This window comes from Parasteatoda tepidariorum, chromosome 3 (genome assembly GCF_982258835.1).
Source record: "Parasteatoda tepidariorum strain Cologne lab strain chromosome 3, Ptep-v5.0, whole genome shotgun sequence".
NCBI classification, from domain to species: Eukaryota; Metazoa; Arthropoda; class Arachnida; order Araneae; family Theridiidae; genus Parasteatoda; species Parasteatoda tepidariorum.
The window spans coordinates 49,843,936-49,862,544 of record NC_141757.1 but is presented as its reverse complement, the minus strand read 5'-3'; the positions used below and the strand labels follow the sequence as shown (position 1 = coordinate 49,862,544).

Here is an 18,609-nt window from a genome sequence, read left to right as displayed (position 1 = left end):
ACCTATGCATCTGAAATATTGTACACAGGGATTTAAGACGAAGTTCACAAAATAAAAAATACATTTCATAAATGATTCAAACAATTTCAAACTAAATTAAAGGTTTGACATTGTTTTATGCACTAAGAAATTATCAATATCGCGTAAAATACTTTCAGTTACGATATTCAAAGTATCCTCCAAATTTTGGTTTGCGAAACGTGCAATTTTGCGTTTATTGATCGAACTGGTATGTTTATTGTTTTATTATTTCAGTTTTGATGAAACGATAAGCTGAATAATTCATCGATAAATATCCCCACGAATTTTGCGCTATTACTTATCATGGAACCCAATCAAAAAATGCAATCCGAGTATGGAAAAAAAAAGGAATCCAATTATGGTAAAATTATGGAATCCAATTATCTATCATAAGATGCAATTTATATTCTACAGAATTTACTTCCTATGTAGTACTTGCTTAGTAAAATTTTGAAGTCCTGTTCAAAAAAAAACTTAGTTTACTTTGTGTTAATCTAGAATCGCAATGTATAAAATATGTAATAAAATGAACAACACCATGAATAAAATTAACAATATTGAAAAAATAAAAAACCAATGCAATGCACTCCTATAGTGATCAATTTATGAATGTGCTTCCCTGTACCTACTAATTATATTTACTTTACAATTTTGGAAATCTATACAAAGAGTTCCCAACCCTATGCCCACGTGCACCATGGAGCCCGTAAATTAGTTTTCTAGAAAATTCTAAATAAAATTATGAAATCAAATTATAAATTTACCTCGAAAAAATAAATATTGCTCTAGTGAGTGTTCTAGAAGGTACTCTTAAATACAGTAATGCTAAAGGACAGCGATCTCACTAGATATACCTTGATTTTACACTAAACGATAAAAAAGTAAAATCCGTACCACTTTAAGTTCTCGTCTACGAAGGAAAAAATTACATTACCTTGGAATGGAAGAAAAATGATCAAATCCTCTGAAAATCTCTAAAGCACCAAGTGCATCAGCATATATTTATTAAATGTGCATTCCTTAGTATACGATTGCAACATGTCACCGTTTTTATTAAAGGAAAATATTGGCATTAATTAAAAATTCAATTTATTTGTTTAAGCTTGCCTTTTTATTGCGACATCCTGTAATAATAGCACTGCGAAACAATTTGTTTTAATATTTATACAAATATTTGATTTTGCTTAAATTCGAATATGAGGATTTCAAATCTGAAATTAGTTTTAATCCCAAAGTTGCACATTTTTAGTCTATTTTTCGAATGAATGTACAAGTTAAAAGATTTTGTATATAACAGGAGGTGCATAAATGTTACAACTAACTTCTAGGAGAGTCAGGGAATATCATCAGGGGATAGCAAAATTGCCTAAAGTGTCGTAGTGGGTGGCTAAGGGCTCTTTTCCTTTACGACCTGTTCAATAGAACACAAAGAAACAGTTCATAATAGGGAAACTTCCCTTTTTAGCGAATGACACTTCCGGACAGGGATTTTTACTGTTTTAATTCAGATAATGTGCCCTAGCTCTTCTGGAAGTTTAACGCGACATTTGAGACCCCCTGTTATGTATAACGTTTTTAAACTTGTAGGGTAAACTAACCAGTAAAGGAACACTCAGTAAAGGAACACTTAATTTTGGTAATTTTTTAATGTTCTTTATGAATTTATAAGTCATACAAATATTCAAAAACAAGCCTATTCTTGAAATTATAACATATAAATACTTGGAAAATGTTAAATTATTTTTGTAATCATGAATTGAAAATTAAAGTGTTAACATATTAACACATACTGTTCATTAAATTGTAATCACATCTATGCCCAGTAAAGGAACATGCCTGTTCCCTCACTGGTTAGAAGCTGTTTTTCGTATTTTTAACATACTTTTGATGCGGAACATCACTAAAGGTACAAGAAAATTAAAATTTATATTTTATTTTCATTAACTTAGAAAGAAAAAGCCAGTAAATGAACACTTGTTCCTTCACTGGTTTTTCATCGTTTGGTGATCCAGTGAATAAACAACCCCTTACCTCAGTACTTTATTATGCTATGATGCTTAAAAAAATAAAACGTAACTTCAATAACTATGTTTTGAATTCTCTTTTTCACAGTGAGAAAAATAAAACTATTACTTGCAATTAATTCCACTTCAAACATATAAATACAAACACTCACCTTATAATTTTTTCAAAGAAACAAGTTGTTGCAGAAATAATAACAAATTCAAAATTTTTCCCAGAGAAGTCTATTTGACCAGGTAATCCAAAACCTTGCTAGATGACTTCCTATTGTTTGGCAGTAAGCTATTGTAACCAATCAATCTAAAGAAAAACTTTCAAATTCTTATTTTTAATCAATATATATGAAATGTTCCTTCACTGGGTAGTGTTCCTTCACTGGTTGGTTTACCCTATATTTCGACAAAAAATAAACTAAAAAACGTCATTTGAAAAAAAGGAGCTTGGAGAAAGAAACAGGTTGCAGATTTCATATCTGCGAAACAAAAGGATCTAAGATCTGTTACGAAAAAAATCTCATACAACAGAAAACAAAAAAATTGTTCCTCAGTGTCATTCGCTGATAGGGGAGTGAATATTTTCACATGAAAAGCTTTTAGAATGATTTTTTTTTTCCAGATGTACCACCGGAAGAAACTGAAAATCGAATCAGCATCCCATCCAGCGATGTTCAATGTGAAACGGACACGTGCACCTGCGTATATCCCAGTGAACACAGTTGTTCAGAATATTACCGCTGTGAAAATGGAATTGCATATAAGGAAGAGTGCCCTAAAGGTCTCTATATGAACAAGCAGAAACTGACCTGCGATTATGAAGAAAATGTCGATTGTTGTAAGTATTTTTAGTATACTGTAAGAGCATCATTTTTATTTGCTCTAAGTGTATTAAGAGCTGAGAATAAAAAATTAGAATAACAAACTAGAATAATAAATAATAGCTTTGCGAAAGAATTATCTTAATTTTTGTTAATTTTTTAAGAAAGCTACACACGTTTTTTGACAAAAAAATTAAATTAAAAAAATATTTGAAAAAAATTTGTACTTTTACTTCAAATTTATTTTTTAATGGCGGGCACTTGGGGGTTGTCCCATTCGCCACAGAAATGCCAGAACTGCTACTCTCTTCTCGTCACCCAGTGGGCACCTGTGGCGAAGCCACGGTGGTGGAGCAGCGTCGCCCACGTCACACATCCACAAACCCGTTTATAGGGCGGGTCACATTCACACACAAAGGAGAAAGGACATAGAACACAGAGAGAAAGAAACATCCATGCCCTGAGCAGGATTCGAATCCACGACCAGTGGCTCCGCAGTCAGGCACTCTAACCACTCGGCCACCAGGTTGGCCCTTTTACTTCAAATTAAAAAACTAAATTTTGCTTGAAGATGTATAGTACATTGACGCTGTGAGCTCAATTTGGGCTTAGTTTGATTTGATAGTGGTTACATAGTGATAGTGATTGATATTGATTGATTGATTTGATAGTGATAGTGATTTGATAGTAGATACATAGTTTTTTTGAAAACTTGTTAATTTTATTTTTATTGATGTGAAGGAACTTCGTACAATAAAAAATACTGCGTAAGAATTCTGTGATTAAAATAATGATGTGCGGAACGTAAGTTTAAGAGTAAAATATCGTCTAATTTTGTAAAGTTTTATTGCTTTTAACCTTTTATTTACCAAACTATTAAAAACTGATCCATCTTTGAAGCTTTTTGTCCCATTAAGTAATGTTTATTTTACACTTTAACAAATATTTTTTTCAGTATTTTCCATTTTTTTATAAAATTAATTTAGGACCTACACCATATTATGAAATTTTAGTTAAAGCTAAACATTGAATACTTTGTTTTATAACCAGTTGAAAATGTTAATGAATCTGCAAAAAATTATGAGAGACTTACTTGGAAAGTAGATCAAAATGGACAGCTGAGAATTGAAGAATAAAATTGAGGAATCATAAATTGGTGTCTTTGAATAAAATATCAACCTTTTTTTAACCATGAATTGAAAGACACAAATAATTTTTGAACTTAGAAAATCACATATTATATTTTTAATTAACTTAAAAATTATTAATCATTCCCTGAATTGGCGTTACAAGACATTATCAGAACTGTTGACTAAGCTTAGCATACAACTTCAACTGTTATTTACCGTTATTTACTTAACGGTAAATATTTAAAAAAAATTATCGATTTACAACTACTTTTACTTAACTTTACTATTTATTTACTTTATTTATATTAAAATTTACTTAGTGGTAGGAAACATTGCTTTTGTGACAATTCACGTTAATATTTTGAGATTCTAAGATTAGAGAATTAGTTCAGCCCAGGTCGTACTTTTGTTATGAAAGTTATTTTTGATATAACTAGTGATAAAATGCTTATAACACGCGTATTTTTTATATTTTGTGGCCCATTTTTTGTTCATGTGGAATTTATAATTAAGTTTACTCTTGAATTATGATATATTTGATTAAATAAACTAAGTCTTCGTTTACGGGCATAGAGAAAAATGCATCATACTGCGTTTTTCATACGAACGGAATCTAACGCAAGTTTGCGAAATCTCTCTTCCTTTTGACATTTTGCTTTAAAACATTTTAATTTATTTTTAAGTACCTTTCAAATGCACTTTTCTTTAAAAAATTGAATACATTAATCGATTGATTTTATACTTCACACATGCTACATATTTTTAACACGTTTTACAGAAAATGTGTTTGATATTAAAATTTTATAGCGTGGACGTTTAATCCAATCGTTTTAAAAATTCGAAATTGAGATAATTTTAAAATTTTTCCAATAGTTGCTAGAATGCGAAAACTATAAATTCCTAGATCTGAACTCACAAGGGGAGAACACGTTTTGGAACGCTAATTTTTGGACTGAACTTGGCATATTAGTATACCGTAGGGCTTTCACCTCTTATAATAATAAAGCGCACTAGACAGTAAATTTCTAAGGAAACACATTTGAAAATGTAAACACATTTAACATACCAGTAAATTTCACACTTCGTTAACGGTCCTGTTGCCTAGTAGTAGGAAACCTGTCTAGTAACAAGAGGAATAGTGATGATTTGCGAGGTGGATGTCTCTTATATTTTGTTTTCTTTTACTTTTTATTTAGACTTTACTGTTTAGAAATATAAAGTTAAATTTAAATCATTTAATCTAATTCATAAATTTTTTTTAATTATAAGGTATTCTTTGATATTTAAACAGCAATAATATAATCTTTCAATAAAACAATTATGGGTAAAATATTAATATTCATTAGTAATGGCTGAGAAGGTAGTTTTTATTTATTAGTTTTAATATATATATTTTATGAATAATAATGTGGTGCTGTGGGTAAAATTTATGAAAATTCATAATTATTGACCATTACTTAGCATATTACATTGTTAATAAAAGTTGATTAAACAACGTTTAGTAGTTAACCTGTGGTAAAACATACTTTATTAACATTCAAAAAGATTTCTCAATCCTCTGTAAGTTGAAAAACGTACCAATCAAACCTTTTTATATTTTAACAAAAATTTACATTGAAAATTGACGATGAACTGCTTTTTAGACTTTAACACACATTCTTCATGAGAATTTCGATTCAAATTTGCAGACTTCTGTAAACACTTTGCTAGACTCATTAGTTGTTTATAAATATAAAACATCTCAAAATTGTCCAAGACCAACAAATTTTGGAGGAATCAAAATCTAACTTTTAATTGCTATAATTACTGCGTATAAATTTAATATTTTTACCATTATCATTTCTTAATAAAATGTATTATCACTGAAATTTAAAAGTTAAATTTAACAAGTAAAAAAATAAAATACATAACTTTATTTTCGAACTAATACTATTTGTACAAATAAACAAAAGAAAAGAAAGCTATCCACTGTGAGAATCGAACGCAAGCCATCTCGTTTTTGTAGGAAAGTATACTACCACTGGGTCTCAGCGCAGTTAACAAAGCAAAGATTTAACTAATATACAAGGTTTGTTAAATTCCTAAAATGCGTTTGTGTTCGAATTGACTGACTAAAGCGCTTTATTTTAAAGAATAGACACCTTCATGAATATGCTACTAATATGCCAAATTTCACCAAAATTGAATTTTCTAAGTTGTGCTCTCCTCATGCGAGGTTCAGTCATAAAAATATTGAAAAAGTACCTACTATGTATTTTATTTTTCTAGCTCTTCTCACTCCAAATACAAGTGAAGTAACAGAAAGTATGAATGAATTTACTACAGAAACTTTGAATGAACCATCCGAAAAAGAAACGCAGTATGATAATTTATCAAGTACTTACGATAGTTCTAAAACTGATGATACATACATAACTGCATCAGAATACACAAATACAACTACAGATGATGAGAGCTTTGAGTTAAATGAAAGCACTTCAGATTCTTTCATCTCTTTCTCAAAGGAAGAGAACGAACCGTCTGAAGAAAATGATTCTGAACCGGAAACTACGACAGAAGAATCCAAATATGAGCCAAATACTATATCAGTATTCACAACAATTTCTACTGATTTTCCATCAACAATCGATACTGTTAGCAGTGAGGAAAAGAATCCATATAATTACTCAAGTAGCCCATTATCTTTGAATAATGACACCTCATCTGCCGTATACGACGAGATAAATACTGAAAATATAAAAAATACAGAAACAGAATTTAATGATCTTGCAGATACTAAATCAACAACTTTTAGTGAAGCAAAGTCAACACCATCCGCTAACAGTTCTTCAAACACAAAATTGCCTTCTATGACTGAAACTAATCCAGATTTATCGACGGACACAATGCCTTTGAAGACAACTGATACACCTTTAACAACTTACACAGTAACAGAGATTGAAACAACAGTTAAGAGCATATCGAATTCTCCTTCAAGCCTTATTACAAAAATATCCACTACTTCTAATACTGAAATGAAAGTTTCTTCAAGTAGTACAACTGCATCTTTCGCAACAAAGAATTCATCAAACTCTGATCTAAACCTTACCACAGGCTCAAGCGTTGAAATTAGCTCAACTGAAAATAGTACATTGAATGAACCAAAACTCTCCAGCAGTTCTTCAACATCACCGAGGACTGAGACGTCATCTAATACGGATTATTCTGAGTCATTTCAAACGGAAGGTGCAACGTCGATTGAAAACTCAACAAAGTTAGACCATGTTTCGAAATCAGAGGTAGTAACATCTTCGACTGTAACATTAGGTTTAACAACGGCTGTAAACTTAAACACAGCGGAATCAGCAACTACCGAAAACTCAACGAAAATTGTATTTGAAAATTCAACAAATATTTTAATTGAAAATGAAACAGAGATTGAATCGAAAACGTCCACAAAAAGTGAAATCGAAATTCAGATAGGAGTCAAAACGACAATTCCGACCGAAGCCGTGAGAACAACTGATACAGAAATTAGAACAGGGCCCACCGCAACCGAAATGACAACCCAAGCTGATAAAGAAATACTACAAACTGACGCTGAAAAAACTGCACAAACTGAAACCATAACAACAACGCGGACTGAAACCGAATCGACAACTCAGACTGAAACCGAATCGACAACTCAGACTGAAACCGAATCGACAACTCAGACTGAAACCGAATCTACAACGCAGACTGAAACCGAATCGACAACTCAGACTGAAACCGAATCGACAACTCAGACTGAAACCGAATCGACAACTCAGACTGAAACCGAATCGACAACTCAGACTGAAACCGAATCGACAACGCAGACTGAAACCGAATCGACAACGCAGACTGAAACCGAATCGACAACGCAGACTGAAACCGAATCGACAACGCAGACTGAAACCGAATCGACAACGCAGACTGAAACCGAATCGACAACGCAGACTGAAACCGAATCGACAACGCAGACTGAAACCGAATCGACAACGCAGACTGAAACCGAATCGACAACGCAGACTGAAACCGAATCGACAACGCAGACTGAAACCGAATCGACAACGCAGACTGAAACCGAATCGACAACGCAGACTGAAACCGAATCGACAACGCAGACTGAAACCGAATCGACAACGCAGACTGAAACCGAATCGACAACGCAGACTGAAACCGAATCGACAACGCAGACTGACACCGAATCGACAACGCAGACTGACACCGAATCGACAACGCAGACTGAAACCGAATCGACAACGCAGACTGAAACCGAATCGACAACGCAGACTGACACCGAATCGACAACGCAGACTGAAACCGAATCGACAACGCAGACTGAAACCGAATCGACAACGCAGACTGAAACCGAATCGACAACGCAGACTGAAACCGAATCGACAACGCAGACTGAAACCGAATCGACAACGCAGACTGAAACCGAATCGACAACGCAGACTGAAACCGAATCGACAACGCAGACTGAAACCGAATCGACAACGCAGACTGAAACCGAATCGACAACGCAGACTGAAACCGAATCGACAACGCAGACTGAAACCGAATCGACAACGCAGACTGAAACCGAATCGACAACGCAGACTGAAACCGAATCGACAACGCAGACTGAAACCGAATCGACAACGCAGACTGAAACCGAATCGACAACGCAGGCTGAAACCGAATCGACAACGCAGGCTGAAACCGAATCGACAACGCAGGCTGAAACCGAATCGACAACGCAGGCTGAAACCGAATCGACAACGCAGGCTGAAACCGAATCGACAACGCAGGCTGAAACCGAATCGACAACGCAGGCAGGAAAGGAAACGACCACAGAAGGTAAAATGGAAACGATAACACAAACTCAAACTGAAATGATTACGCAGGCTCAAACTAAAACAACTGAGAATTCAACAGGTGATATTATGGATAAATCAACTGTGACAGTAACCGAAAGTAGACCTGAAACTATGGATGAAAACTCAACCAGTGCAGTAACCGATAGTTCAACTGGTATAATAACAGAGAATACAAAAGTTGCAGTATTGGAAAACTCAATAAGTATTGCAACCAAAAGCTCAACAGGTATAGTAAACGTGAGTTCTATAAACACAGTAGCTGAATATTCAACAGGGTCTATGGCTGAAAGTTCAAGGCCTGAAACGGAAGGTATAACAGAAACAATAACTGGAAGTACATCAGAGACAATTATTGGGAACTTAACCGATAATTTAGCAGGAACTGTAACAGAGTGGTCAACAAGAACTACAAAAGAAAGAACAACAAGCTCTGTAACACCAACTACATCTAAGCCCATAAGGACAGAAAAACCATCCTCCAATTCTGTATTACCTACAAAAGCTGAATCCGCAACATCTACAGAAGTTACGTTAGCAATATCAGAAAGCTCCACAAATGAAACATTGATTTCAAAATTGATTACTGATGGCACACCAGAAACTTTAACAGATATGACCTCGGAAGATATATCATTAACATCTACAGAATCAATAACTAAAGAAACATCAGTATCAACTACGGAATCGATTACTGAAGAAATATTAATATCATCTACGGAACTGACCACTAAAGAAACATTAGTATCATCCGCGGAACTGACCACTGAAGAAACATTAATAACATCTACTCACAATGAATTTGAGACGTCAACAAATACGAGACCCGGAGTATCAACAATAACTGAACCTAAAAAGACAACAGAATTTGAACCCAGAACTTCAACAGGAACAGAACCCGAAGCCTTAACCGAGCATTTAACCAAAATATCGACAGTGCAAATTGAAACTAAACTGACAGCACAAACTGAAACAGAAATGACAGAGCAAACTGAAACGGAAACTAGACCGCAGACTAAGACGGAAACGACCGAGCAGACTGAGACGGAAACGACAGCGCAGACTGAGACGGAAACGACAGCGCAGACTGAGACGGAAACGACAGCGCAGACTGAGACGGAAACGACAGCGCAGACTGAGACGGAAACGACAGCGCAGACTGAGACGGAAACGACAGCGCAGACTGAGACGGAAACGACAGCGCAGACTGAGACGGAAACGACAGCGCAGACTGAGACGGAAACGACAGCGCAGACTGAGACGGAAACGACAGCGCAGAATGAGACGGAAACGACAGCGCAGAATGAGACGGAAACGACAGCGCAGACTGAGACGGAAACGACAGAGCAGACTGAGACGGAAACGACAGAGCAGACTGAGACGGAAACGACAGAGCAGACTGAAACGGAAACGACAGAGCAGACTGAAACGGAAACGACAGAGCAGACTGAAACGGAAACGACAGAGCAGACTGAAACGGAAACGACAGAGCAGACTGAAACGGAAACGACAGAGCAGACTGAAACGGAAACGACAGAGCAGACTGAAACGGAAACGACAGAGCAGACTGAAACGGAAACGACAAAGCAGACTGAAAACAAAACAACATTGAAGATAGCTAATACGACAACTGGAATAGAAAGAGAAACATCAACAGAAATTGAAACATCTACGGGAACTGAAAGAAAAATGTCAACGGGGATTGATTCAAGGTTCGAAACAGAAACTGAACTGGAAACGACAGAATTTAAAGAAGTACGAACGGAACCAACCACATCTTCTCAAACCAAACATGCAATATTAGAAACTTCGGAGTCATTCATCTCTTTTAAAACAGAAACAACCCAGTTTACAGAAAGAGAGGGGTCTACCATGTTTCCAAAAACAGAGCATGAAACACATTTTTCTGATTCTCAAGAAATCACATTTGAAAAGAATACAGAAGCCACGTCTGTAAAGTCAAAAGAAATAACATCTTCTGAAATTACACCTCTAACGTCAGCTGGAACTATGCTTACAACGTCAGAAGATAATTCGCTCTTCAATTCTGAGTCAACTACACAAGTTGGATCATCAACGTCCTCAGAAGCTCAGTTGGGAACAACAGAGAAAATCACGAATATTACGTTTGTTTCAAAATTCACCACTGAAGTTACACCAGTAGCATCTACAGAATTGGCCACTGAAAATACATCTGTAATATCTACAGAATCGGTCACTGAAGACACTCCTGAAACACCTGAAGAATTGGCCACTGAAGATACGACAATATCATCTACAGGATCGACAACTGAATACACATCACTATCATCTAAAGAACAAATTTTTCAAGATATATCAGTAACATCTACGAAATATACACCAAAAATACAATTAGAAACAACTACAGAAACTGTGACAGCCACATCTTCAGAAATCGTATCTAACAGCAATGAACCCTCGACTTCCACAAATATAGAACTGTTGATATTTGAAACCACTCAGAGTAATGCATCTAAGTTTGTGAACGACGAAATCACGCCAAACTCAAAATTGTATCTTACTTCAACTCAGGAAACTGAATTTATACAGAGTACAGAAACAGAGTCTGTCTTTCCAACTGAAACCAAGCTTGTATTAACAACACCTGAAGTCAGAAAATCCACAAAGATTGATTTAGTAATGTCTACTTATAATGAACTTACCCTGCCTACACAGTCTGAACTAGAAACGTCAAAAGATGCAGAGCACGAAGCATCAACAGAATCAGTTTCCGAAATCTCAAGCGAGTCTTCACCCGAAAGCTCGACTGCGCAGACTGAAACCGAAACAAAAATACAGACAGTTATCGAAACGACTACGTCAACAAAAACAGTAAACGAAGCGTTTACGACTTCTGAAACTTCAATAGGAACTGAAAACGAAATGTCAACGGCGATAGATTCTGGGTTTCAAACTGAAAGTGACCCCAAAAATAGATCAGAACAAGAAACGATAAATTTTAAAGATGAACAAACAGAACTAGCCACTTCTTCTCAAACCAAACAAACTTCTGAGGCAGTTCCGTTTTCAGAAGCAGAAACGGAGACAGAGACTTCAGCATCAACAGAAACAACAATTATAATGTCTACAGAAGCCACATCTGCATCGTCAAGAAAAATTAAATTTTTAGAAACTACTACAGAACTGCTAACTGTAATTACGTCGTTGACGTCTGCAGAACTCCAGTCTTCGGCAGAGCCCGAAGTGCTGTCTTCGACAGAGCCCGAAGTGCAGTCTTCGACAGAGCCCGAAGTGCAGTCTTCGACAGAGCCCGAAGTGCAGTCTTCGACAGAGCCCGAAGTGCAGTCTTCGACAGAGCCCGAAGTGCAGTCTTCGACAGAGCCCGAAGTGCTGTCTTCGACAGAGCCCGAAGTGCAGTCTTCGACAGAGCCCGAAGTGCAGTCTTCGACAGAGCCCGGAGTGCAGTCTTCGACAGAGCCCGAAGTGCAGTCTTCGACAGAGCCCGAAGTGCAGTCTTCGACAGAGCCCGAAGTGCAGTCTTCGACAGAGCCCGAAGTGCAGTCTTCGACAGAGCCCGAAGTGCAGTCTTCGACAGAGCCCGAAGTGCAGTCTTCGACAGAGCCCGAAGTGCAGTCTTCGACAGAGCCCGAAGTGCAGTCTTCGACAGAGCCCGAAGTGCAGTCTTCGACAGAGCCCGAAGTGCAGTCTTCGACAGAGCCCGAGGTGCAGTCTTCGACAGAGCCCGAGGTGCAGTCTTCGACAGAGCCCGAGGTGCAGTCTTCGACAGAGCCCGAGGTGCAGTCTTCGACAGAGCCCGAGGTGCAGTCTTCGACAGAGCCCGAGGTGCAGTCTTCGACAGAGCCCGAGGTGCAGTCTTCGACAGAGCCCGAGGTGCAGTCTTCGACAGAGCCCGAGGTGCAGTCTTCGACAGAGCCCGAGGTGCAGTCTTCGACAGAGCCTGAATCTCAGTGGTCCACGAGGGCTTCAACTGTGGTTAGTACTGAGGTGTTAACAAGGAGTAACCTTAAAATTTCAACAGATTCAGAATTTGAAATTTATTCTCAGACGGAGACTTCCATATCTCCCCAAATGGAAACAGATACGTCCATTGTAATGGAACCAATTTCTTCCCACATAACTGAAACCCAACTTACAACTAATTCATCTATACTTCTTACATCCAGCATTGATATCTCGTCTACTGACAGTGTTTCTCGAGATCCTAAAAGTCTGACAGGAGATCCCACCATTAATTTTACTATTAAGTATTTGATTACTACTGATTTTGATACATCAACTCAGACATTCCCTTCTGTAGATCATTCAGAACCTGATACATATACGACTGATGATATATTAAAGGCAACGTCACAAGCTTCTGATGAAACTAGTTCAGACATATCCAACAAAGACACTATGGATTACAGTACAGTAAAGTTTCAAACAGATAGCTATGGAACTTTTTACAGCATAGAATCTGAAGCAACAGAAAGCACAACAGTCACTACTAAACATATTAATTCAGAGTGTCCAGATTGTGATGACTGTAATGTACCAGATGTTTCAGACTGCTCTAAGTATTTTAATTGCCAAAATGGGTCTAAAGTATCCAGACAGTGCCAACTGAGATACCTCTTTAGCAGTATATCCAAAGAATGCGAAACGTTTGATAAAGTTTCCTGTAACACTAGTTCAAGTCAATGTATTGATAGAGAAGGATTTTATCCTGATCCCGAAGATTGCTCTTCTTTCCTGCATTGTTATCATGGCGTTGCTTACAAGATTACTTGTCCGGAAGGACTCTTTTATAATCCAACGAAACGAACATGTGATTTAAAATCGGAATGTGGTAAGTTTCATTTTCATGCTTTAGTAATAATTTGCTTGTTCCAATACTACAAATTTACTGTTTTAAATGTTTTAGCAAAAACATTTCTAGAAATTTTAAGTCTTAGAAACATTTAAGCTTAAAAACTTCATTTTTATACAAGTAACTTCGACTAAAAATTACTTATCCCTTACAAAAATAAATTAAAATTTCGATGATCTTAATAACAATGAGAGTGTTTTTATATACGGATGAAGTTTGAAAAATAGTTTTGTTTAACTAAATGTTACTAGACTACCGTTTTAAATATTATGGATTCTAAAACACTTGGCAGCTGTGGTTTCAATAACGAAAAATTATTTAAACTGGCTAACATGTTTATCAAAATTATTATTGATGGTTTTGCAATAATCCGCTTTAAACAGTATCGAAACATAAAATTTTTAACAACAAACATTTAGTTTAATCGTTAGGTAAATGGCGATCTCTGGTTCATAATTGATCCCTTATTTTTATTTCAATATTAAGGGCGCTGATGTTTTTCTACTATAAGATAAAAATTTTGTAATATATCAATATTTTATGCAAAACAATTGATCTGAGATATGATTTGAGTGATGATATGATCAAATTTCTGATAACGTTTCTGTCTTTTTTCTCGCTTACATATTGATTTGCAACCCACAGTGTCTCCATTTTCAACAAAGATTCTAAAAATGTATATTAAGGCCTTGCTTTACAATAAACATTTGCAAAATAACTAATGTTATGAGAGAATTGTTTTAAGATTAAACTCAGTTTCTAAAAAACTTTTCAGGAAAGCAATCAACATTGATCATTGATGTTGAATGTGTAAATTTTGTCTCACCTAATCTTCATGATTTTTCCAAATACTATCTCTGTCTCAACAAAAATAGTGTTTGAAACGATTTAAAAGTAATATATAAGATTGAGAGTATTTATTAAAGATAAAATTTTGTGCATCTTGAAATTTTCAGGAACGCAACCAGCACTGCCAACATCAAGAAATTATGATGTTGAATGCGAGTGTGAAAATTGTGCCCTACCTGACTCGGATGACTGTTCCAAATACTATCTCTGTCTGAATAACAGTGCATATGAATTGAAATGTGAGGATGGTCTACAATTTAATCCTGAAACATCATATTGTGACTATCCTGGTAAATTTTCGTGCGCCAAGTATTCACCGGAATGCTTGGAGAAAAATGGATTCTTCCCAGTTGTTGGAAATTGTTCGAAATATTATCATTGCGTTGGAGGAGTTGCATATCAAACGAGCTGCGATGTAAATCAACATTTCAGCATATCCACTGACAGTTGTGAAGATCCGTGTGATGCAGAATGTGATAAATCATTGGGTATGTATTTATATCAATTTCATTGAACTATAATCAATTCCATTTTAATATTTTTATTTCAAAAAGCTAAATTATCTCCCTGCAATGTCTCTGTCTCTGCAATTTAAGCTTTTAAAATCTTTTCTAATATTTTTAAGGAAATTTTTTTCGACTTCACGGTCTTAATGGGTTGAATTAAAGTTCTGGGACAAAGTGTACACTGTATTGTATGGCTTTTTATAGGATAAAGTACGGTCGTATTCAGTTGTTTTGACATTTTCAGCAAAATCAAGACTTATGTTTTACTTTCTAAAGAGTGAAATTGTTCCTGTCTGCAAAATGAGCACGAGTTCTGTAATTTGACGAATATCTGATTATGGTTATTTTTCGCAGAATGTTCTACATCTACTACACTTCCTGCCTCAGTATGCAAAGAGCCGAATGGTTTTTATCCTCATCCAACAGATTGCAATAAGTTTTACAAGTGTGTGGATTATCTGCCTATTTTGTCTGAATGCATTGGGAATGATCATTTTAGTCCGATTAATAAAATTTGTCAAGATCCATGCGATGCTCTATGTGATGTAAATCTTGGTAAGAATTTTCAAAATCTTTAATGACATTTATGTATTTTACAACAATGAACAAACAGATTGAAATAAGTTAAAATAACTTGATAAGTTTAAAAAATGCATCATTTACTAAACTTGGTTTTTATATCAATCTAGCATACGTAAAATAATATAATAGTTTGAGAAATGTAAAAATAAATTTTAAAGAGAAACGAAAGGAGAAAAAAAGTAAGGTTTCCACTACTAAGCTTATAAAACTGAAAATTTATTCCTGGAAAATTTCAAAATAAATCAGAAAGTTCATCGATAGTTGGCATTGTTGACTGGAAGACGCAATAAAACAATTTTTTCTACTACAAATCAGACTAATAAAATTCTTTCAAAAACGTCTGTTAATTTTGGTGCTGAATATGATTATTTTGAAAGCAGCACAATATTATATTTAATATAATAATTATTTGAACAATTCATTTCCGAGACGGTAGTGCTAGTTGTTGGCAAACTTTATAGCTAATTTAAAATTTGGCTGCAATAAAAATCCTGTTTTTATTAACGTAGAGCAGAGTAAATCGTACATTTCTATCTCCTTCTGCTTTTTTAATTGGTTTTTCCAATTTGATACCTTAAAATGACGTCATCGTAGGTAAATCGTAGCAATTATCGATTCAGAATCCAATCAAGTTGACGCGTGACGTCATTTACAGATATCCAATTAAATCTAATTGAAATCACGAGGATAAGCAATATTACTTCTTCTCATAATTACTTCTTAAGTAGTAAGTATCCAATTGTTGATAATTTTTGAAATTCCTGAAATCAAATAAAAGAGTTTATTATTTTAAAAAGTATTTCTTAATCAGATTGAAAATTTACACTGTAAAAATTTTAATGAATTTTAATTACCGAAAATGGTGCCTACTACTTTACACGAAAGTGGTGTCTAACCAAGGAGAATAGGCGTAGTGAAATTCCAATGATGTTCTACACAAATTGGTGCCATCATTTTTCGTATTCAGCAACACAAATATTTATAATTATACTAAGATAAGACACATAAAAAAAAGTCGGTAAAGTTATTTTTACAAGAAAACATTCAAGTACTATTTTTCAATTTCGGATGCAAAAATATACAAATTCTTGAAATAAAATTAGTTTCCAAATCAAGCATACTTTTAGTAGGGGAGAGTGGGGTCAATTGTAACAAGGTACGATTGTAACAGAGCAAAAATTTCGAGTATCGGGTTCTAGATTTGGTTCCTAGGTAGCGCACAAGGTGTATTTAATAAATCTACATGTACACCCCTGATGGCAACCATTTTTATGTACTTTTGAAAGAGTTACATCACAAAAGATATTTTCACTCCCCGAAAGTACTTTTTTTGGTATTAGAATATTATATTGTAACAAAGTAATTTTGTTTAAACAAATAAAAATTAGTATCCGAATATGTAAGTGGACACCTTAATTAACATTTCAATAAAAAAAAAAGATTAGTTTTGCTAATTAACTAGCATTGTTTTTAGCAAATGAAGCTGAAATGGCGTCTTGGGGACAATTGTAACAATAAGTAAAGGGACGAATGTAACAGCTGAAAATAAATAATCTTAAGTTTACAAACCATTACTTAACTCTTTAAGAACCACCAATAGTTTCCTACATCATTTATATTATGTTGCATGTGCATTATTTTATTTGTCACCTTTCACAGCATAAATTAAAATTTTCAACCCCTTAAAGTTAAAAGTTTAACCCTTTAGGTCTCTGCTCATTATTATTTTTACTCCTAAAATATCACTACTATTTTGGTCAATAAAAAAATATATCACAACTATGATAATATGTATAATTAACTATGTTGTAGTTGAATTTATGAACTGTTACAATTGACCCCGTAAGTGGGGACAATTGTAACAAGTGCACGACTGTCAAAAATTGTTAATAACTAATATAATAACATTTAAAATCAGGTATTTATTTTTTTTTCTAGTAGAGGATAGTCTACTTTGCTCGTCTGTCAATTAATACTAATAATATATAGGATTTTTTGTTAGTTAAAAATAGTTAAGTAATAAATGTTACAATTGACCCCACTCTCCCCTACAGAAAGAATATTAAGACGAATTCAAATTAGGCTTAACAGAACAGAAGCAGATAGAAACTATAAGTTATAAAATTATTAGATACAGTTTACAGATATTTGAAAATTGAAATAAAAATATCCTTATTACAAAACTAAAAACATTCATATTTTAACGGTTATATTTTGTTTTGTGGATAATTTTTAGATTGTGTGGCTATCAGCGTAGCAGCTACTCTCACAAACGCAAATCTTTTGAGTACCTCACCAAACACTGAAGGTATCACTCTTAGTGATTCAACACCACATTCTGAAATGCCAGATGAAACTACTCCTTCATTACACACAGATACGGAGGAAAGTCATTCGAATTTCAGTATACTACCACTCATTTTTGAAACGACGGGTAGTTCTGTAACCGATGAAGATACCTCCGACATAGCTCGTTCACTGGAAACAACAGTTTCGACTTCAGATATAGGAAATGAACTTATAACCATTGAATTCAAAACACAAAATCCTGATCAATATACAGTCAGTATGCAGCCTGAAATTTTCTCGACTATAAATCCACTCATCTGTGAACAAGGAGACGGTGTATATCCAAAACAAGGAGATTGTGATTCGTTTATTGCTTGCATGTTGGGAAAACCACGGGATATGAAATGTCCTGAAGGATTGCACTTCAGTCCAACCACTAAGCACTGTGAATATCCATGCGTAGCTAAGTGTGATCCAAATTTTGGTAAGTTTTATTGCTTTATCAATTTTACAAATAAAGGGTATTTCGTAATTACTGCCCTTAATAGTTTTTGAACCCTTTTCGAAAATGAAATCGGAAATATATGAAGCACAAACTATTACTTCAGCAAGGAAAAAGAAAAAATTTAAAAAGCTGGCGATTCGTCATTAACAAGTACGGCATGAGGTATTAAATTGTTCA

The 18,609-nt window shown here is 34.9% G+C and overlaps 1 protein-coding gene across 2 annotated transcripts in view; it reads left to right on the top strand.

Annotated features, from left to right (window-relative positions):
- LOC107436137 (uncharacterized) overlaps nt 1-18,609 on the top strand; it is a 51,363-nt gene that overhangs the window by 22,403 nt on the left and 10,351 nt on the right. For both annotated transcript variants that reach the window (XM_087159292.1, XM_087159293.1), the window contains exons 3-7: nt 2,659-2,874; nt 6,256-13,680; nt 14,658-15,038; nt 15,411-15,611; nt 17,875-18,411. In XM_087159292.1, coding sequence (XP_087015418.1) covers nt 2,659-2,874; nt 6,256-13,680; nt 14,658-15,038; nt 15,411-15,611; nt 17,875-18,411 — 8,760 coding nt within the window. The remainder of the gene's footprint in view (nt 1-2,658; nt 2,875-6,255; nt 13,681-14,657; nt 15,039-15,410; nt 15,612-17,874; nt 18,412-18,609) is intronic.